The sequence below is a fragment of the Styela clava genome, chromosome 1 (genome assembly GCF_964204865.1).
Source record: "Styela clava chromosome 1, kaStyClav1.hap1.2, whole genome shotgun sequence".
In the NCBI taxonomy this organism is placed as follows: Eukaryota; Metazoa; Chordata; class Ascidiacea; order Stolidobranchia; family Styelidae; genus Styela; species Styela clava.
The window spans coordinates 13,740,857-13,764,953 of NC_135250.1; the positions used below are offsets into that span (position 1 = coordinate 13,740,857).

The window sequence follows — 24,097 nt, forward strand, 5'->3', positions numbered from 1 at the left end:
AAACTTGAATATCAGGAAGGATCATTGAGTTAATAAGGCAGAAGTTTTTACAGCATAATCTGAAGATGGTTGTATTCTAGTTATTTCTAGTTATATTATTCTAGTTATTTTTGTTATTCTACATTTGAGGGTAAGTAAAGAAAGCCTGAAACCAAAGGATTCAGATATTTTAACCTGTTCCGAATTTGTAATCGGATGATTTGATGATTATATACAATAGAGGTGTTTGGGAATGCTGGAATGAGTCAACAGCAAGATTAGTTCAAGGAGCAAAATTTCATCATACATTCATATGCAATTTTACTTAGATTCAGCTTTATTACAAGCATTCTTGGATTTATTTTGAAAAGAAACTAATAAGAATCTCATTGCAATATAGTAAATTTTCAGTTTTAACTCCAATAATATTTATACCGAAAAAATTGAAATGGCGACATCAGCAAAGACAAGTGATTCTAATGCCCATATAAAAAATCGACATTTGTCTCGTATTTCCTCAACAACTGATATTGGACAAGGAAAAGCAATTGCTGTTTTCACAAGTGGTGGAGATTCTCAAGGTTACTATTTTGCATAATACCTTTTTAATATTATCTTTATTTGATACTGGATATGTATACTTTAATATTTGATTTGAATGAAAAGCAAAATTAATTCAATTTCTTGTGTGTATATAAACTAAATCAACACAAATCAGAAAATTGAAATTTTTAAAACCTAAAAAAACATGGAAGATGTATTTATTTTTTGGGAAAATCAACATTTATTCAGATTTGTGTATTTGTTTAGTTATCTTTTATTATTGTGTAACACAATTTTTGTTCATGGCTTATTTTCCGATTGTGTACAATTCAAAACTTGAGAAAAATGACAATGATTTTGATTTTGAGAATATAGAAGGGTTTCCTCTAAACTCTTTTTCTTTGTGGAAAATGGTAAGACAAACCGTATAAGACTGCTTTTTTTTAGTTTTGATATCCCAGAGATGTGTTCCTTGTATTCCATGTAAGAAATCTTGAAGAAATTAGATGAAAGAAGAAAGACATTTTAAATAACTAAAAAATAACTGGCGACTAAAATTGATCAAATGAGTGAATTAATTTTTAAATTTCTTACTATAGTACAATATAATTTCAGGAATTGGTTCCCCTCTGTAGTCACACATTGATCACTTAGTACATATGAAAACTAACAGGAAATTGTTTTTTTTGTTACACAGTGTATTTGACTAGACAAAACTCACTTGCTTTGCTTTTAATGTTTATATTTTTTCTCACCAGTCAGATTTTTTTCACATCTTCCTTAATTTTTTATTTTGCATAATTTTACTTGTGGTCTTTTTCCTAGGAATGAATGCTGCTGTTAGAGCTGTTGTCAGAATGGCAATTACCTGTGGTTCGGAGGCCTACTTAATAAAAGAGGTAACATCAATGCCATTAAAATTCTGAAATATATTCATGAGCTTTTTTTATACCTTCAATCACTGTCATAATGTTATACTTGGAATCTTAATATTGTAGGTACTTTGATGATCAAACTACAATCTTTTGATTATTTGTCAAATTTTTTTGATGAATAAATTTTTGAATTAAAATTATATTTTGCTCACCATAGATAATATCTGCATTGCAAAACATCTGTGACATTTCTATTTAATTATTTCTGATTTAATATGTTGTGTATTGTCTCAAAACACATCTTATAACCGAAGCAATTGAACAGACCTAATTTGTTCCACATTCGTTATCCCATAATTTTGAATATTGATAGTGGGCTATTTATCCGAAATTCACTGTATTTGTTCAACATATCTCAATTTTTTTTTGTGTACCGGTAATGCAATTGTGGAGGTTTAAAAGATTATGGTTAAGATTAAAAGTTCTTACCAAAATATTGTTTATTAAGTTCAATCAGAATGTTAATTTTTTATGGATACTCATCTACTAAGTTATTAATGATAATATTAAGTTTTTCAAATGCAATTGTATATATTAACATTTTTAATTATTTTTAATTATCAATGAATACTAAATTTAATTATAATTTATGGTAATATTCTTAATTTTAGGGTTATCAAGGCATGGTTGATGGAGGAGATAATATTGTAAGAGCAAATTGGGATGATGTTTCTGGAATCATTCAGCTGGTATGTTGGTAGTAATACTGTATGATTGTTTCAATTCTAGCATTGGTATTGAATGGTAAATGTTATAAATTAGGTTTTCATATCTGAAGAAAATAAAAGGATAAAACTAAATAATATTTTTCAAAGTAAATTATTAAGTTAGATTTGTTTATTTGCGCTATAAATCAGTTTTATTGATATGTGTTTGAATTATCTGTTGATCAAAGCAAATGCTATCTAGGCAGTTTCTCATTAAATAGGATATAATTATATTTGTTCATTCAGAAAATTTAGTTTAATTCATGTTCCTTAGTTTGCATCACATGTTACTGCTGAACATGTCATTTCTTGTTTTCAAATATCAAATAGATGGTATGTACTGATTTTTTGAAAATAGGTTTAGTTTGAGCACTAAGCTAAAAAGTATTCACCTGTGATCTGTTTACTAATGTGAAGCATTTCATAAAATGTAGCCTATATTTATTTATAATCATATCCTGAAAATTACCCCAAAACAAACATATAAACATGTATTATCTACAGATTGAGGTAAATCAATATTTACCTTAAATACCAAAAACACCATTAAGTGCATTTTGTTTACTGTTTTGATATTTATATGATTTATTCTGGTAGAATAGGTTAGACCTTATAGTAGAAGATTTAACTATATCAATCTTTTTTATATTATTCTCAATCAGCTTGAATTTCCAATTCTGGATTTTGTGCTGGGATTGCTCTATTAAAATTCTATTTATTTTATTTGTCACTCGATCAAAAAACATTCAACAATAAATTTCTGTGATAATATGGGATTAACGCTCAGTAGACATTTCCGTTATCATTGCCAATTACTAATGATTATGTACAGAAATTCTAATGGGTATAGAGCAGTGGTTCTTAAACTTTTTCGAGCGCGACCCAAATCTGAGTTTTATGAATACTCGCGACCCAATCCTAAAAAACGCAAAATGTGTTTTTAATGTTAGTACAGTTTGACTCAAATACAGACAACTATTTATTAGAAACAGTCCATTGACTCAGTGAGATTGATGAAACTGAAATTTTCTTTTTCATTATATGCTCAATACACAGCTCTATTTTACTTAACGCAATACGCAAGTTGTCACGGGTATCGAAGCGATTGCGATCTTAGTTTTGATAACCGTCAGTGCCAAATATCCTCGCTCGCACAAGTGCCTTGTCGCGAATTGTAGCAGAAAAGGCGTCCGCTGTCCGTCGCAAACACGACATCCTAGCTGGCCTTCGGTATCTCTCGCAATATACAACTTTTTACTTGTCACATGTGCACGCACTGCTTCGTTCGCGGTAAATGGTGCCTCGAGATGAGGTCACATTTTCTCTAGATATTGAATAATCTAATGTCGAGAACCGAGCTTTTTCATTGCGTCGTCTATTACAATTTTCATTACCAAAAAGACACCCATTTTTGGTTATTTTAATCCACTAAGACGACATTCCACGCGGTCAACTCAACGACAAGCGACGTGCATGGTTACCGATACCATAAAAATAATACACGTGACTGGCATATCAGAATTGTGATGTAACAATGAGCTCAAGACAGTTCTTTCCGTGAATGAAATTTTTTATTTCATTATTTTTAAATACCAGAGTTTAGAAGCTAAATTGAAACATTGGGAAAGCTGAAAATTCGTCCTTCTCCTCTTAGATTGCCCTTGCATTGACGACCTTGTCGCGACCCATTTTTAAACCTTCCGCGACCCATGTTTGGGTCGCGACCCATACTTTAAGAACCACTGGTATAGAGGAATCTACAATGGATAAGCATCATTGTATGAATTAGGAATCACATCAGTATCTTGAAACTTGAAAGTCATGTTATCTTCCTACATCTGGCTTCTTTCTTTTATGACAAGTATTGATTGTAGTTATCTGGTACATTGGTTTTAGAGGTTTGGCATGTTTTTAGTCAAAAGTGTTCGTAAAAAAACTGTTAGGAATAACAGTGCAATATATTGCGTAATACTAAAAGAACCTGTGAGGTATTAATTAATAATGTAAATCAGTTTATCATAAGTCGAAAGTGAAGTGTAAATTCGAATTATAAAAAAATCATTTTTAAATCCTTTCTTGTTGTTGATATAGTTGCCTTGGAGATCTGTCCAGATGCTTTTAATATTGATTTTTCTTTTGTCTCATTACATGACATGTACCAAATTATGGGTTATTAAGGAAATATACAAACCTAAATGTAAATGATGTCTAGAGGAGTAATAGTCATTTGGCATCATTATGTGGAACAAATTCTTTGATTCAAATTCAAAACTTTGAATCTTAGTTCAATAAAACTGTTGTATTAAAAATATTAAAAAATAGTAAACAATCCCGTAAAATGCCTCATATCGGCCAGGCCTTTGAGAAACAAGACAACTGTTGAGGGATAAAGCTTGACAATTTGATGTTTTATGATAGTTAAATAGATTTGATGATAAATTAGGATAAATAATATTAATTTTACAACCATCCGGAAAAAAAAAAATTTAATTTAACCTTGTGTAATTTGTCATACAATTAGTATCATCCCTGCCTTTACAGGGAGGAACAGTTATAGGAAGTGCTAGATGTACTGAATTTCGGGAAAGAAGTGGAAGATTGAAGGCAGCGTTTAATCTTGTTTCCAATGGCATCACAAATATATGTGCTATAGGTAATATTGAATATCTACTGCTTTTTACCTTTTTATTTGACTTTATTTCAAACTGTTGTTTCTATTTTTTGTTTTTTTATTTTTTTGCTGTAAATTTGTTATGTCTGCGGTACCCAAAGGGTACACTAGTGTGCCGCGAAAATTAACAGAATTTTGTTCAACATAACTAAAATATGATTAAGTATTTTACATATTGTATTTATTATAAATGTTTTATTGTTTCTTATTTTTAATGCTGTTTATAGGAATCAATAAATTCATTTTACCTCTCTATGTCGTTTACTTTCTGTTATGTTGTGTTTGCCTTCATTGTTATGTAACAATAGAGATATATACTACTTGCTGCAATTTTGCGACCTGCAGTTTATTTATCTGTTGAACCTTTGGTTCTATCAACCTTTTGCCTTTATTCCTCAGGCCTACATGTTTACAAACTTTAAATGGCATGAAGTACACATTATCGATCACAAAATAAAGTTTTCCCTGATAAATGGCATCGCACGAATTAAAAGTTTGGAAATCGCTGTGTTATGCTATTTTTGGTTTTTATTGAGCACCAAATGTAAAACTGAAAATTCAGTTGAATAGTCATGAAGATTTTCACAGCTCATTTGAAATTAAGTTAATAATTTTTTTATAATTAGGTGGTGATGGATCACTAACAGGTGCTAATTTATTTCGAAATGAATGGCCGAGTTTATTGCAAGAACTTGTTGATGAGGGGAAAATAAGTGAAGAACAAAAGATCAAGTATGATTATCTGAATATTGTTGGAATGGTAAGTGTATGAATGATTTTTATAGTTGCAATATAATTACAATTCAGAAAGTGAATAAAAATTTATGTTTTTGAAATCAGAGGTTGAGATTTGAAATGTAAAACATATTTTTTAAATGTTCAGGAAATTCCAAAATTTCGTTCAATGAGTTGGTTTAATAAATCTTTTCGAAAAACTTGTTAATGGCAATTCTTAAGGAGGTCTTCGTTTGAGCGAACCCAATTTCTTAAAAGCATCTCATTCATATTTAATGAGCATATTTTTGTCTTGCCATTCATTCTGAGAAGGTCAGATTTTATCAGTCTATAATATACAGCTGTGTGGTCTTTATGGCAGTGATTTACATAGTCACATTCATAGTGAATCAAGTTATATAAAATTTATAATTTTGTTCAATGTCACCAAGCACTGGATATAACTTTGTTTTGAATTTACTAACCTCTCATTGTTTCAGCTTATAAAAGCAAAAAATCGAGCATAATAATATGTTTGTGTCAGCCAAACTAAGAAACTAAGAAGCTTATTCTAAGGAACAGAAATCATACCTCATTAAATTTAATAGGCATACTACTAATTGTTTCCATCGCACGGAAATACGTCAAATTGTGAGAACTTCCCTTTGATTTTATGATATACGGTAATACCATGAATACTCATCCAAATTTTTGTCACTATCAGAAGTTCAAAATCGAATGTCACTAACTATGGACTACAGAGAAATTGTTTTGGCCCACTTTGCCAATGGGCCGAACTTGGTTTTGTTTATAAATGGTGAATTGGGATTTTTGACTTTTCTTACATCATGAACATTTTGAAAAATATCATGTGCAGAGGTTAAATTATATATGTTATGTATTGTGAGTTTTAGATTATATCTACAATAAAGTGAAAATTAGTGCTGTTGCTATAGAAATAGATACTTTATCTTCTGTTCAATCACAAGTATTCTGTAATTGCACCTGAACTTACAACTTGTTGGCAAAAAGTTTCATAATTTTTAAGTCTTTTTTTGTTAATAACTTTGACTGTCTTCTGATATAAAAGTTGCTATAGAAATAGATACTTTATATTCTGTTCAATCACAAGTATTCTGTAATTGCACTTGAACTTGCAACTTGTTGGCAAAAGTTTCATAATTTCTGAGTCTTTTTTTGTTAATAACTTTAACTGTCTTCTAATGTGACGTATTGGTAACAATATAATCTTCACTTTTTGTGTGCAATTTATTCCAAGTCAATTTCAGTGTCACTGTTTTCTCAATTCATTTAGATTCAAGAGAAAATGTATATGGCTCTTATTTCAATTCCATCTAAATAAGTCAACAAAATAGTAAGATAACATTATTAACCCAACAAATCTTTGTTGTATGGTTACATTTGATGAAACAATGTTTTTAATAAACTTTTCCAGCTTCTAACTTGCTTTACATTTTACTATTCAGGTCGGATCAATCGACAATGATTTCTGTGGAACTGACATGACAATTGGTGCCGATTCTGCTTTGCATAGAATTGTTGAATGTGTTGATTGTATTGTAACTACTGCTCACAGCCATCAACGTGCTTTTGTACTGGAGGTCACTTTTTATTAATGTTTTCAAACAAGCTAATAAAATACTGAATGGTTGACAAACAGAATTGAACGTTATTTGAACTTTTAATACAACGTGAAGTGCTTATTTTGCACTTCAAAATTTATTGCTTCATATTGAATCATGAAAGGCTCTTCACTCTTATAATATTCATTGTGTCCAGGGATGGCTGAAACCGATTATTTTACTATTTCTTTGAATATATTCTGAGAAAACATTTTTGAATATGAAATATTAAATAAATTCTAAATTGACGGCATATGGAAAATTACATTAATCACTTCATCTTCTTGATATATTCTTCATGATCATATCTAGAGCGATCAGATTTGTTTTCTCTGTGTTATTTCTTACCAGTTGAGATATTGTACATTGTAATCTACTTCTTTGAAGGCTCATGATCCCTAATTTTTAAATAAAAATGTTCTAAATTATTCCTAAATTTAAAAATTTCCTATATCGAATGAAAAGAAATTTAGAATGTATTCGAATATTTGGTTTGTTTTGGACATCCCTGTAAATCGTGCCATTATTACATTGGTAATTTGCCGGTCTATCTTTGCATTCAAGTCAGGTATTCACCATTAAAGCAGTAGTACTCTTGCATGACTAACTGATTAGTGGTAAATATCTAAGGGAAACTATGATTTGATAATCAAATTGGGATTACTGGCAAAACTGATGGTTTACAGTTACACCAAAGTTTTTTTGAAAAACACACCAAGCTAATATGATTTTGATGGGATACCGTGCTATGTTTCAGTGTGTCACTTTCAAAAATTGTATATCTGACCTAAATCTCAAATTGGATGGTAAACAATTACTTTTTGCCATCGTGTATTGTTTTTTGATCCACATCATATTGTTGATTTGTAATTAAAATCAGCTATATTGTTTTTATATTTTTAACACAGGTTATGGGCCGGCACTGTGGGTACCTTGCTCTCGTCACTGGCCTCGCATGTGGTGCTGATTGGATTTTTATTCCTGAAAATCCCCCAAGTGATGACTGGCCTGAAAAGATGTGTAACAAACTGGAGAATGTATGTGCTATATATTGTATTACTTTTTTTTGAAACTTTTTCCTAAATCTACTTTTGCTAAATGTACCGGTATTTATTAAAAAATATCAGTGCAATTCTGTTATACTCAAATAGAATCAAGAGTTGTTATGCCCAAAGTAGAAGTATGAAAATTGGACCTGAACAACAGGAAAAGACAAATACAGTTTTTTATTTGTCAAACAATGAGAATATAAGTAGCAATCCAACAAGTAAAATGACGCTGTTGTTAGGCAAATAGATTTCACTTTTATATTGCTCAAATATTGTAAAATGTCTGTACTAATAATCTAATTGAACTTTAAAATTTTAAACTCAGGCCAGATCATGGGGGAATCGTTTGAACGTTATCATAGTAGCAGAAGGTGCTATTAACAACCGAGGAGAGCCGATCACCTCAGAAATGGTTAAAAATGTCATAAAAAACAAACTCCAACTGGATACTAGAATAACAGTTTTAGGTGAGTTTTATCGGTTCTAGCTTGATATATTTATTTGGTAGTTTGCAAATTAAAATCGCATTCCGCAAGGTTTAAAGGTTTAAGTCAAAAGACTTATTTGTGAAAAACAATTGTAAGACTTTAAATATTGTAAAAATACCCAGGTAGTTAGTTCATCTATATATATCTTGCGTTCGATGCTGCTGTTAATTTATTTATAATATGCTGTGATGCATGGATATAGTTTTTATGAAAGTCGATACGTACCAAGTTAGGGTTGGGCCATCGTTTTAGTTCTATTTCAAATTCGGGGACTGTCTGTGTTAGTTAATTGGATATACACAACTTGACCTTTACACACCTTGATGTAAAGTAAGCGAATAAAATTAGTTACCTCCATATTGGTACACACACTTCTGGAGCGTTGAAAAGCATACTGACTTTTTTTCCCTTGGGATATACGGTAGATGAAATCATAACCCAATTTAAATAATAAACTATTTGAACTTGTAACTTCCCTATAGTAGTAGATCCACTGAACATGCTTGACTACTATTATTATTTTACATGACTGAATTTTTTCAAAAATAGGGATGTTCCATAATACCGAATATTTAATTTTAATATTAAGATTTTCGTTTTCCCATATTTATTATTATGTGTTTCTTAATTTTAATTTTACATTGTCAGGTCATGTTCAACGTGGCGGAGCCCCAAGTGCTTTTGACAGGATTTTAGCAACAAGAATGGGTGCTGAAGCAGTTCTTGCTTTGCTGGAAGCAACTCCATCAACACCAGCTCATGTTATATCTTTGGATGGAAATCAAGCTGTTCGTGTACCGTTAATGGAATGTGTTAAAACAGTATGTTTTTTTTAAACATAAAGAAGAAATACTATTAACTACCTAAATTGGTTTGCAAAATGAATGCTGAAAACAGGGATGGTACTTGTATTGAACAATCTAAATTTTAAACATTTGATGACACATGATGGAGAGCTAATAGACTTATAGACCAAATTCTGATACAAATACTGCATTCCTAGAAATATCATTTGTGTTTGGAAATTTTATGGGAATTTTTTGTCTGGCGGGTCATGAGTTGATTTTGTAGGAGAAAATAACCCGTTTTTCATCAAGCTCTGGGATATCTAATTTATTTTCTAATGTGGTTATCCTGATACATTTTCAAAATTTATGGTAACCTTTTGTTGTGAATTTACACATTCCCAGATGTTCAAAATTTTAATGTGAGGTCACACGTCACTGTTAAGAATATAAAATGTTATATAAAAATAATTTAATATACCGTAAATACATAAGTGAAACTTATCAAATATATTCATAAAATTTTTAATAAGGATATGAACGCCAGTTTCTGTTTGAACAAGTAATTTATTTATTAGTCTCAGTTCAATATTGATCACTTAGCTACTTCATACTTGTTCCAATGAATATTAGAACCTTATGAATTATTAATCAAAACAGGCAATCTTCAGACTTTTGGCGCAGCAAAATTGAATTTGGTATTGACCTGTCTGGATTTTAATTACTATTTTGTGCAAATTGGAAAATTTGTATTTTATAATATTCTCTTCTGTAAAATTTCATATCAGGTAGTGAACTGAAATTGATCAATTATTTTATTATAAATGAACAATCACCAATATTTGATACCACTTATTTGATCCCTTTCAATCATTTACTTTCAAAATATATATAATTCAGTCAGTTTGTATCATACTAGACCTAAATTTTTTTTTTTCGATATTCAATTTTTTAGACACAAGCAGTTCAGAAGGCCATGAGCAATTTGGATTTTGCCGAAGCTGCAAGGCTGCGTGGAAGGTATTGTTAAAGAAATGATATATAATAGAAAATGGATGCAATAAAAAATAAAATTTTTGCTCTACAAACTTTGGATTATATGGAGTTCATTTAAATAAAGTTTATGGAGTTTAAGAATGCTGAAATAAATTGTGGTGCATCATGCTAAGCGTTAGGAATACTCTTGCCACTGCACCTCCAATTACCCTGTGTGGGTTCGCAGGTTTGAATCTCATTCGGGGTAAATGATGTGCGAGAGGATTGCTGGACTCCTCGCTGTCGGGGTCGGTTACGGCTTCCTTTACTATCAAGTCCATGCATCTGAAAACAATACCTGGCTAACTAATCACATACTCGACATAAACTGGTAACAGGACTAGAGAGGCTGTGGTTCACATATGGTTAAGCCGTATTACCGGCTTTCCTTTCCCCCAGGATAAATATGTAAATCCTGTCATATTGTGTATTATCTTGTATGAACATCTTATATCAGGTAAATAACAAAAATATGTTCTTTTTCATTAATTGAAGAAAGATATAGATAATAATGTGCCATGTATATTTTAGAACGTTCTTGGGAAATTTGAACATTTACAAGAAGCTTGGGGCAGTCACTAGAAGTACTGATGAGGGTTGTGTTGCAGAGGTATTAACATTTTTATTTTAAATAGTCTATGAATTTTTACCATGTAAAGGTTGGTCTGTTGTAATATGTTGTATTTCTACTTGTTTATAAATGACAAATTTGGAATGTTATATGAGCATGTATGGTTTTTAGTATTTGTTTTATGGTTATCCCCTCGAATGTGAAATGTGTTTCAGATAAAATATGGGATTGAATACCAGAGATTATTCTATCTGAACTTTTTATTGTCAACCTATGAGTTCTCGTAATATTAAATAGCAGTTATATCAACATTATGCTATTTTTTGTAATTGGCTTCTAGGGTTTTACCCAACTCTCCACTTCAACAAAATTTGTATCATTATGTAGTATGGTTCTTACTGAGTAATTCAGCTAAATTGTATCACAAGTAAAGTTAAACATTGTATTTTTCAACCATTTTAAATATGCAGTGATTTATTCTCATTCGTATGTAAAAGTACTAAATGATTGATTGAGTATCTCCATTGTTAACTTACATGAAATGAGAGTAAAATTACAAAGAATATGATTTTATAATTATGCCTCATTAAAAATATGTACCGAAGTTTAATATATTAAATTTAACCACAAAATAATATTTCATCTTCTTTTCAAAATCGATTTCGTATATTTCTCCGGGGGCGCAGCCAGGTCTTTCAATAAGGGGGTTGTAAAAATTCCCGTACCACTGCTTGCAATTTACCTTGTACTGGCTTACAAAACAATTGCTGTGAGTGCAATTTATTTTAAAATTGCTGACATTTCATTGCGTATGATATACAATCCATGGTTGGTAAATGGTAATAGTCTCTAAATCGTCATAATAATTGCATTCAACATAAGCATTCGATAATGGTGTTATATAACATTAAATGATTGAAATAACATATTTATCTGTCGCAGAGCTCCAAAAACAAAAGATTGTTGTTTTTTCATCACTAGACGTAAAGTTCTGTAAGAAAAAAATATCGGATGTCAATTTGACACAAGATGTACACATTTGTGGAACCGATATAAAAATGTCCACGGCCTGAATGATAGTGTCCCCCCTCCTCTCTTCCCTGGCTACAGTACCAATTTCTTCATATTCTATTTTTAATCCAATTAAAACTTTTTTACACTTGAAGACAACGGGTTCTGAATGGATGAGGCAATTATTGAGCAACGAACGTAGACTTTCAATCATAGAAGTATAGTTTATAATACTTAGATGAGTTTCTATCACTCATTTGAATTCATGATCTCAAGTATTGCATGAACACAACACAACTATATTATCATTTCATTAATTACATAAACAGGATTACATAGAGACATATTGATGATACATTTTAAAGTAATAAAATGCCTATTGGCTAGTTCTGTAAGGGTTTGTTGTGTTTTTTTGTCAAAACGCACAATATCCATTAAGTCTCAAATTTTAAAATTGCAGAGGGAATTTGGAATATTGAAAACTGACTTCATATCAAAATTGAAATTGTAAAGGGGCTTCATGAACACCTTGTATATCTGATAATAATTTCATGAACCATCATAGTACTTTTGTAATAAATGATCACCAAATGGAAATCAGAATAGTTTAATAGTTCCAGAAAACTTTGAAAGATTTTCATATATTATCTCATAACAAATTTTAAAATTGAAGGATTGCAATAATTTTTTTGTACCAAAACTGCCTGATTCTGTTAACTTCTTGAAAGACATATGCATATTGAGAGACTAAATGTCACGAGATGCTCATGACTTGTGTGATGTTTTCCATCTCAGTTAGGCATGCTCATTGTTTCATATTGTGATCATTATTGCATTTTATCATGAACCGCATCTTCTATCCAGTTGACTAGTGAAGGTGAAGATGTTGAATGCGAATTGGTGAGTTTGCCTCAAGAGTGGAATGCATGCGCGATTGTCTTTGAGCTTTAATCTGCATTGTGAAGCAGCAATACAAAAACAATCTTGTCAATGCTGCTAATCATTTCAAGAAATGATAATCCTGCTAATTTTTTATCACACATTTACATGTCTAAATTAAATATAAAAAGCCATGAATAAAATATCTGTGCAATCGAACAGAATAATAATTTTATATCTTAATAACGTGGTTCACTATTAAGCCGTCTTATCGACTTTCTTCTCCCCCGGGATAAATATGTAAATTTTATCCTATCGTATATAGGCTCTAGTTGAATTTGCGCTTGCTCTTAGTCTTGTGTAGTATCAATATTTTAAGCTTTTGGCTTTTAAATAGAATCTAGCTCTTCAATATTGTGTGCTTTTAGCTTCATGTTTCTGTTTTTACATGGTCAATAATTTTCTTGTGGTGACAATCTTCATATTTTTCATGTTATGAACATTGCATAAAAATGAAACTTTGATGTTGTGCCAAGTGACATCATTCTAGCTATATTGATTAGTAATAAAGTTGAATTTTTGAATCCTATTCCAGGTACCCATATATCTTAACCCTCTTCCAATCACAGTATTTACCTATTTGGCACAAAGTTATCCACAAACTAATATTATTTCATAGGCATTTGACATGAAATATTTGACTTATTATGTTCAAGTGGAATACAAATTGTATATCATTTTACATGTGCTTCACAATAATTCATCATATTTTTTGTCTTCTCCATTTTTTTTTAGGTTTAGGCTGTTGCTGAGCGCTAGATGCTTCCAGTCACCTTTTTCCGTTTTTTTTTATTAGCCATTGCTGCTGCCTTGGTTTCTTTCACATTTCATTCCAATTCATTGCTCTCTACATTACATGTCATTTCATGAAATTGTAGAAGATGTTTCTAAATAGTTTATAAAGTGTTCAATGTTGAAAGTTGATAAATCAACATCATTTGTTTGTTGTTATGAAATTCATGTGGAAAATAAAAAAGTTGTTTACCATTTTCCAAAATCGACGAGAACTTCGCATGCATGATTTAAAAACAATATACTATTAAGTTTAACAAATCAAGCATGAGCTGTGAATACATACTTCACTCAAAAAATGTTGGGTTTTCTTTATTATCACATGATTTTAATCTGCCTCGAGCTAAATGAAATTTCCTTGAATATTATTAGTCTTGAACAAAACAACTCCAATATGTTAATTACTACAACCTGGTTAAATCCAAAGCTCTTTTATATTTGAGAGTTGTTATAATTGTTTGTTGAAAACAGTCAAAATTGTTTTCAATACCTATTTAATAGTTCTTTTCCAAAATATATTTGGGAATATTTGTTAAATTTGATTCATTTTAGTTTAAATATGAAAAATATAAATGCCTGACTGATAAGGTACATTCAAATCTCAAATTGAAGTTTGTTGATTCTTTTGCATGACAGAAGCCATTCAGCATTGCCATAATGAATGTTGGAGCACCTGCTGCAGGAATGAATGCTGCTGTAAGATCAGCAGTTCGAACTTGCCTCTTTTCAGGATATTCGGCCCTAGTTATTCATAATGGATTTGAAGGCCTGGAGAAAGGAATGGTAAGATATAAATACATTTTTTGCATGCAATCCCACAAGGAGTGCATTCCCCGCTGAATTATAAGTCTCTTCGCCAATAGAACGCCATCTTGATTAACTGCATACTAAGGTCTTAGATATTTATGTTGAAATATTCAGAATAATTATATTTCAACAAATTTAGGTTTTTGAGGCAGTTTTCATTACCCTTTTTTCAACTTGTACGAACATAATGCATGGTTTTATGTACAATTTTAGTCTCACGTTTACGATGTTCAAAGTAATTTACTTTACCTGGTAATTTAATTATTCATTTACTGGTATTATCCTGTAAAACTATGCATGTATGGGTCATGATTTTGCAATTTTAATATTCTTGAACAATCAAAGTTTTAAAGTTCAAGTAAGAATATTAGATTTCTTTACTTTTTCAACCCATCCAAAATCATAACCCATGTTGAAGAATTTCAAAACTTTAATACAATAATCTTGTCTCTTCTTCATAATAGTCATGAATCTTTTTTGGTCGTTTCGTGGTATATTTTGATATGAATTATATTTTTAGATTGAAAAATGTACTTGGCGTAAAGTTGCAAACTGGGTTGGAGAGGGTGGTTCAAACCTTGGCACAAAGAGGTGTGTTGATCAATTAATATTGCATTTATAAATGAGTTTGTGATGTTACAGTTTTATGACATGCAATACCTATGTTCCATATTACCAGCGTACAAGTAATCTTTGCAATAAAACATGTAGTGCTAAAAAAATCGTCAAATTTGATAAAATTATATCAATGTGTTTTGATCAATAGAAAATTAGACAAATCAAAGCTTTCTAATATGTGAGCAGTAAAAGTATCATTGCCTCATATTTACTGTACATATGATGTATCCTTGTGTAACAAATACATGTACTGGTATCGGTTTATATATAAATTGTTATTTGTCCAATATTCAGGATAATATGCCAATTTTTTATCAACTTGATCTTAAATTGTGACTATTGGTTTCAAACGGAGATTTACACAAGCGATAACCTGATCAGGAATGAATTTTCTCACGGTAGTTATAATAAACCTCAACCTATTGTAACTTCTTCAAGATATGGGTCATGGATTACCTACTACAGAAACATGAATTTCAACTTGAGTTCATTAATAAGACTTTATGTACATAATCACTTTCAATAGGTTTAATTCTGCGACATAGTTGATGTGTGATAGCAAACAAATAAAAAAGGATTCATTCTCATCAGCCATATAAAAATCATCAGACTTACAGTTTTCTTGCTAGTGGTTTGTGTTTCGGGAGTCAATTTATCCATCATACCTATCTATTAATCTATCATGTTGATAAATTGCAAGGAAACATATTACATATGACTGTTCTAATTTCTTTCAAATGCTTGCTTGCTTCACACTAATATAAATTGAATACCGGTATATTTCAATAATGTCTCCAAGTATGGTAAATATATTATGTTAAAGTGCAGCAAGATTCTTCAACAAAGTCTTTGTCCTAAAATAACTGATGACTAATAGGATTTGATTTTCAAACAGAACTCTACCCAGTCAATGCAACATGGATGAAATTACAAAACAAATGGCAAAACACGCAATCAGTGGTATCATTTGCATTGGAGGCTTTGAGGTAGATCTTTTTTTATTTTTATTGTGATAATGTAAGATAAGTCGAGTTGAAATGAACTTCTCAGTATGAAATCGTGAAAAACTATTTGGAAGGTGGAAAACTGTAAAACTTACTTATTGAGGATAATGTTATGTGTTAAAAAAATAAGGTTGTGAAATTTATGTAAAAATGTTATTATCTATCTCCATGCCCTAGCTCTAAAGAGATATCATTTTGCAGATTTGTTTCTGTGTTTATAAAATGACTGTAAATCTTTCCGTAAGGCTATTTGTACAGTTGTTACCACATATTGAAAATTTCATACTACATGAGTCAAATCAAGCTGTTATTTTTCTCAGAATTAACTAGTTATAATTTTTTTTATGTTATTCTATTATCCAATTTCATTTGACATAATTAAACAAATACACAATTCACACATTCATTTCATTAAGTCACATATCTTAACATGAATATTTGAACATAACATTCTCTTTTCTTTTTTTCCATCTGTTATCATTTGTATCAATCTATTATCACCATTTCTTATATACCTCATGATATCAAAATTATGGCATGAATAATACGCTCCTTTACATAATATGGAACTCATGAAAGTTAATATCAATAATGTCAACCCACTGTTTCAATCAATGTTGCCATCAATAGTAGACAATTTAGGCTTAATAAAGGATTGAATTATGATATTGATCAGCTAACCTTATTTGAACCAATGTCTGTAAATTAAGTAAGAGATATGTCGAGTCTACCATCCAACTAACTATTTATAAAACCTCAACCAGGCTTGGCAGAGCCTTTTGGAAATCAAGGAGTATCGTGAAAAATATCCAGAATTCTGTATTCCATGTGTTACGATTCCTTGCACCATCTCAAACAACTGCCCTGGAACAGATTTGTGTATAGGCAGCGACACTTGCCTGAATACGATTGTTCAGGTGCTCATTGCATATCTACTCAAAATGTCATCAAATTGTTTTTAAACAAAATTTTAAATGCTTGAAAAGTAGAAATCCATCTAATCTGATTTATGTTGTTTAAAAATGATCTTTTTAAAAATATTATTGCTTGCAATATAAAATTGCTTTTTTCTTCTTTAAAACTCATTTATTTTGTTTAAATATAACTTGATGATATTTTTAACCTATGTGATGTCCACGCATGCGGAATAAAAATTTTGTCTTGTGAATGGATGAATTGCTATTTCCTGGTATTGCAACTTCAATGTGCATCTGTGATTGCAAAAGCGTATTTTAGTGAATTCACGCGCTAATGTGATTTATGTGCAGCAATTGTTTGTTTTGTTTGGTGGTAGAAGCTTTCAATTTGTTTTTCACCTTTTTCTTTCTTTAATCCTCTGACAAAATGTGCATATAGCAAGATAATTTCTTCTAATACTGATGATAACAACAAATAGGAGAATCCAGGGAACTGGGAGCTAGCTGGCTTGCCAAATGATAATGATGCATGGCATCCACTTTATTGTAAAATTCAGTACAATGTACAAAATGAAAGTTGTAATCCTGATTCTGCATAAATTTTGAACAAATAACAGAGGTTGCAGTCGAAGAAAAACTAACTCACCTAATGTGTTTGGGTTGCCCATATACAGCTTCAGAACTGCAGCTAAAATGCTTGACAATTCATGAATATAAATACAAGAAATAAATAAACGAGAAGTATTATTGTCATACATTACTTTAATAAGCCACAGAATATATTTTTAATATGAATATCAATCAACATTATATATAATAGTCTTACTTAGTATCCAGTAATTCTAATTTGCAATTTTGAAAAATGCTATTGTACAAAATCTTTCAATGTGAAAACTTGTAATATTGACATTATTATCCCATAGTGACTAAAAATACTGATAAATAAGTTGACATTTTCCATTATTATCACATTTTCCTGGTATATTACAAAAGGACAGGTATCTTATAACATTTTTGGAATACAAGTGCTCAACATTTTGCTTCATTCACAACACAACATCATCAATGTTAATATCACTTCTTTTCTGAGACATAACTTTCATATCACAGTCATGTACAGTATGCCACCCGTCTCTCACTCATTTTATTTAATATTGTATATTAAATAAAAAATACTCTGCACAAAGGCTTTTCACGGCTGTCTGCAATTGGCTGAAATGAGAGTCAAGTTTCAGGAATTGTGCATCCCATATGTTGTTATTCCGGCTACTCTATCCAACAATGTTCCTGGCACTGAACTATCTATTGGCGTTGATACAACTCTGAACACTGTCTGTGAGGTATCTATCTGTACATTTACTCTTTAACCTACCCGTTATCAGTCTTAGCAAGTTTAATGGTTATCCTTCTGATTCTAATATGTGGAAGAGTTCTCACCATTTGGTTTGGTCATATTAAAGTTTTCCTTTAACAATGTGAAATAATTTCAAATTTTATTGTTTTGCATTTTTAATTTATTTGTACAAATTCTAATGTCAGGCAATTGTTCATAATTTTGGTGTTTAAAAGAATTAATATTGAAACTTTTTTATATTCATTTTATTATTCACCTGAGAAATCTAATAAATGAATCACCAATAGTCAAAAGTCTTGCATGTGTAATTCATAAGAATATATCATTGTGAATTATTTAAACTACCGGTATATATTGTTGTCCTTCAAATTGTAAATTCAAGAGTCATGTTGCTGGAACGTGGACGTAAATATCACTTGGTTCAGCTGAATAGGACTATACTGTGGGTATCTCGCATCGATTCATTGGTATTGCACAATTGCAATACAGTTGCTTGTTTCTTATTTATTTTATGTAGCGTCTACTTTTTTTATATTTCTCCTGTTTCTTCATAGTTTTCTATTTCTGAGTGAAACGCTGTTGGTGTGCTGATTCATGCTGGATTCGCCTTGATATTGCATCTTGCTTGTTATTATTAAATTTAATGAAAGAGTCGCATAATTTATGATGCTTAACAGTAATTGATGCTTATCTATTTGCAACTCATAATGCAAAAGTTATTTTGCCCTAAAAGATAAGACTAATTTGGTATTGAAAAAGCATTACTTGAAGAATTCTTACTATCAATCAATGCACCTAAAGAGGTTTTGCTTGCTCAGTATGTTTTGTTAAGTATGAATGTTGCTTATAGCAATTTGATTTTTTTATTAATATTTTAAATTCATAATAATTCTTTTAATTACGATATGAAATTCAATCTTTTAATCAAAATAACTAATCAGATTTGAAAATGTTTTCGAAATTTTTTTTTCATTTCCTATTTTACATTTTTCTACCACAATGCCGCTTCAATATTCAAAATTTATTTAAAATTCAATCGTAGACTTGCGATAGAATAAAAATGTCTGCAAGTGGAACAAAGAGACGAACCTTTCTTGTGGAAACAATGGGAGGATATTGTGGATATCTGGCAACCATGGCTGGTTTGGCAGCTGGAGCAGATGCTGCCTATATTAATGAGGAATTATTCACAATAAGAGATTTACAAGTGAGAAATAGAAAATAAATAAATACATAATTAATTAAATTTCGCGAGACTATTTTGTACTTATTTATTAGTTTGCTCTTATTTTTACTTTCTTTTCCAGAAAAACATTACTCATTTACGGTCAAAAATGAAGGGAAAAACCCAACGTGGCCTTGTTTTGAGAAATGAGAAAGCTAGTGAACATTTCACCACAGATTTTATTTACCGTTTATATGCAGAGGAAGGAAAAGGAGTTTTTGATTGCAGAGCTAATGTACTTGGTCATATGCAACAGGTTCATTTTCTATCTTTTTCCACCAAACTGAATTTCATTATTCTATTCTAATTTTTTGGTTAGCAATTTAAGAATTTCTCATCTTAACTGTGGTATACTTGTGATGCACTATCAATTTTGCACTGTGGGCCAAAACCTGGCCCGCCAACCCATTTAGTGTGGCTCTTGTCAACAGCTAAAATCCTGATTTGACAGTTTATGTTTAAAAAGGCGCTCATATGGATAGAAATACATAATGTTTTCTTACTGTTGTCGCTACGTTGAATCTTGCATTGTGACAATTTTTTTAATTCGTTGTATACATGGCTACGGTAACTAGAATTTTTGTGTTGTCCAGCTAGATGTCTGAAGTTGGTTATGTGGTCCACCGACAAAAAATGTCGCACACCCCAGTTCTGAATGGTTTGATTATCTGCAAGGGATTGTGCTATCTCACTGAAATCCTCTGCTAAAAATATTCTTATTTTTATGGGATAGAAAAAAACAATGATATTGAATGAAACATATTTAATGATGAAATTTATACTTACAATTCTGCTACCACTTTGTTAACTTTTGATACACAGGGTGGAGTGCCTTCACCTTTCGATAGAAATTATGCAACAAAAAATGCTGCAAAAGCTGCTTTCTGGATTACTCAACAGATACAAAACAACTTAAAAGAAGATGGTAAAGTCAAACAATAATGTTTTTGTTTAGTTATTTTCATTTATCTATTTTTGTTTGATAGAAAAATTTTAATGTGTGTTTAATAGAATATGATATAAGTGTAATATTTGGTTTCTAAATGATAATTTAAATTAATAGACTTTTTTGCCAAATAAGTAATGTTTTCTCCAATATATCAAAATTTCCATATAATGATGTACTGACAAATCAATCAAGATTGATATTTTAAACACTTGAAATCAGAAATAATTCAGAATAGTTTCATTTGAAAATTTATCAGGGTGAGCGATTGAAGTCTTGCAGTATGGCCAAAAAGATTCAATTAATTTCTAGAAACTGTAAATAATATAAAACTAATCAAATCATTGTTCATCTTGACTTTCCTGCATTTCGAAATTTATTCTCATCAAATATGCATTGACTTACATGTGTTCTTTGCTGAACATGACTTTATTGAGAATAATTGGCTTGATATTCCACATTCAAAAAATATAGTTTAAGAATGTATTCAGAATAGTAGATTATCCCATTTTGTACCCTGGTTCAGAGGGTGGATTGTATTCTTTTCAATTACTATTGAACTTCTACCATTTTATGCATGTAGCATTGAAACTGTTTTCCATGTTGATTTATGCTACAATAAGGAGATATGTTTTTAAAAACTTTTGTCAATGCTCTTCCTCATATAATTTTTTGTGAATAATTTCAAATCTATCATTTAAGCACATGTGTGGTACTTTGTGTGAAGCGCTCCATCCCAATTCTCAAAGATTTCTAATGGCCATAAAACCGACATGTATATTCCAAAATTAAATTCTTATGTTAGTCATATTTTTATAATGTTTATTATAGTGTTGATTAAACATGTAATGGTACCTGTTTTGAATTTTGAAAAATATTTATCTTCCAAAATTAAGTTTTTATCTATTCGAGTCAAACATTTTATTACTCAATAATCAATTAATTTGGGCAAGTTCAGTTGATCTATGCTAACAGTAAATGTATGAAAAGTCTCATAGTTCCAATCACATAACTTGCAAACTCCCAAATGTTTCAACTAATTTTGTACAGGAACCGTAAACTGCCGAACAGACGAGTCTGTAACTTTACTTGGAATGAAGAAACGACAAATGTATTTTCAACCTGTCCAGCAATTAAAAGCAGAAACAGATTTTGAGTAAGAATATTAAGTTTGTTTCCTTTTATCAACCTTTTGTAAACAAAACTAGACAAGTTGTTACAACAGTGTCCAAGAATGACACTTCAAAGTCTTTAGTCGAATCATCTCGTCTGAATGTCATTTTGAACTTTCCATTTACATCGGGATGCATAGCTGGTGTTCACACCAGCTCGTATGGGGCTCCCGAAGTATGCGAACCAAGATGGCGGACATCGGAATGTAATATGTGTACTAGGTTGGGGTTAGGCCATAATTTTAGGTATAAATACTACGGGAGGTTCTTGGCTAGTCTTCGAACTGATAATAGGACTAAAATAAGGAAAATTGGAAAAAAATTATCGCCTAACCTGTTACCCATGTTACGATCCGATGTCCGCCATCTTGGTTCGCATACTTCGGGAGCACCGCTCGTATTATATTGGTAACTTGAAATATTCACATATTATTACTTTAAAATTCGTGCTCAGAAAATAATGTTTTATATTTTTATCAGAAAACGTCTTCCAAAATCACAATGGTGGCTCAATATACGTCCTCTTCTTCGCTTGATGGCACACTATCAGGATGACAGATCACTGTATCAGGCAGAATCCAGCACTGAAGTTTTCAAGCCAAACGACTCTGAAGTAGAAACGATAAATGCCCGTGACACTGTTGTTTAATTTCTCACGCCTTTTCTCTGACTATGTGATAGACTATCATTTGTGATATGGATGTGGCCCATTCATTATTGAATTTTGTGTGAAGTTCATACTAAACCTGTATATTATTTATAATTTTGCTGTGATATTACCACTGTGTTTTAGAACCGGATCTTAATCATTATAGTTTAATACTTCTCTGATATGGCATGCAAAGAAATTGGTTTTGGCGCTAATGCAACCTGTCCAAAGCAATGCTTTTAAAAGTTCCAACAATTTGATTATATTTAAACTCAAATATTCACCTCATATAAAAATGACGTGACTGTAGTATATGACAGTTGAAATTTAGATAAACTCCAAAAAATCACTACTTGAAGTTGGTGAAACATTGAAGCTATTTCAACTTTTCTGATTATAAACTTTTTTTTCATCAATTATTGAACTCTATAAAGTTCTGCGTTCTTTCTCTGTCCCTGCTAGCTTGAACTCAAATATATTTTATATTTACGTTTCCATGATATTGCTATATTCAAGTTTTCAGCATGGTATATCTGCTTCATGATATTTCATTTCAGTTATTATTAAATATCTTATGTATTAATTGTTAAAACAAAACTTCTGTAATTGCACAATATTCTTCAAATAATATTAATGAAAACAAACTTGATATATATTTTTTACATTAACCACAGTACTTAAGCAGAGCTGTATTTTAAGATTCCTTATTTACATGATGGCTATGATTTTTCATATTTATGTCAAAGGAGAAAGAAGCCAAAGATGGCTCAATTGTTGATGTTAATGTTGCCTTGATAGCTTTTTGCAGTACATGGAATTTAGTTCGATGGGTTTCAACAAAAAGCGTTTATTATTGCATGTTGCATTGCATTTTTCCTCTTGTTTAGCTTTACAAAGTGTGAATATGTTAATTCATTCAATAAAAACAATTTGTGAACTGTCATCATTTTGTTTTGTATATGTAGTCCAGAGTTTTTCTGATAAACTGGGGTGCGTAAATTTGATAACATAAGAAGCATTGCTACATGTGAGAGGATTGGCATATTCTTTGTTTATTACTCCAACAAACAATTATAAATTTTTGTACGGCCCACGAAAGCCTTAAAACAAAAAATGATTTGATATGAATAAAATCACCACAATTCTGTAGGGCTGAATTCATGTTGAGAAACCGGATTATATATATATCGATATTGTGACTGGAATTTATGATATGTTCTCGACATAATAATATTATGATTTATGACCCTATAATATAGACTTTCAAAATAGCTTGTTGAAATGTAGAGTCAGCCATTGGAAAAAAGTAAAGATATCTCCAGTGGAGTTCGATATTCATGAATTATGATGTGATATTCTTGCTTGGGCCTATGCTCGCCTATCTCCATTACTCGCTGTAGTTAGAAAGAACAGTAAACCTAGTATTATCCGGAAGAATTGAAGACTATACCATTTCTACATTTCAAGATCTATCCACATAACAGAAATATCACTTTCAAGATTTTTGTCATGTTCATGTTTTGTATCTTCAGCTGACAACTTT

General features: G+C 30.8%; 1 protein-coding gene across 4 annotated transcripts; it reads left to right on the top strand.

The window, feature by feature from the left end:
• Positions 1 to 318: 318 nt before the first annotated feature.
• Positions 319 to 23,497, top strand: LOC120338191 (ATP-dependent 6-phosphofructokinase, muscle type-like). 4 transcript variants are annotated; one of them, XM_039406146.2, is made up of 21 exons: positions 319 to 560; positions 1,348 to 1,421; positions 2,069 to 2,146; positions 4,706 to 4,817; positions 5,462 to 5,595; positions 7,037 to 7,171; positions 8,101 to 8,229; positions 8,567 to 8,708; positions 9,378 to 9,550; positions 10,470 to 10,534; positions 11,081 to 11,159; positions 12,996 to 13,031; positions 14,499 to 14,645; positions 15,190 to 15,260; positions 16,183 to 16,273; positions 18,396 to 18,548; positions 19,605 to 19,769; positions 19,870 to 20,043; positions 20,610 to 20,712; positions 21,784 to 21,889; positions 22,386 to 23,497. In XM_039406146.2, exons 1-21 carry the CDS (start codon positions 428 to 430, stop codon positions 22,552 to 22,554), a joined length of 2,469 nt encoding a protein of 822 aa, XP_039262080.2. In that variant the 5' UTR covers positions 319 to 427; the 3' UTR covers positions 22,555 to 23,497. The 4 variants fall into 4 exon arrangements, with proteins under 4 accessions (XP_039262080.2, XP_039262071.2, XP_039262095.2 ...); XM_039406137.2 differs by lacking the exon at positions 18,396 to 18,548 and adding an exon at positions 17,056 to 17,208 and having other exon boundaries at positions 321 to 560; XM_039406161.2 differs by lacking the exon at positions 12,996 to 13,031 and having other exon boundaries at positions 321 to 560.
• The last annotated feature ends 600 nt before the right edge of the window (positions 23,498 to 24,097 follow it).

Bases quoted from the DNA above. Each gene is read 5' to 3' on its own strand.
- LOC120338191 (XM_039406146.2), top strand. From the start codon at position 428: ATGGCGACATCAGCAAAGACAAGTGATTCTAATGCCCATATAAAAAAT. The intron at 561-1,347 runs GTTACTATTTTG...TCTTTTTCCTAG, and splicing joins AAGTGGTGGAGATTCTCAAG to GAATGAATGCTGCTGTTAGA. The intron at 4,818-5,461 runs GTAATATTGAAT...TTTTATAATTAG, and splicing joins CACAAATATATGTGCTATAG to GTGGTGATGGATCACTAACA.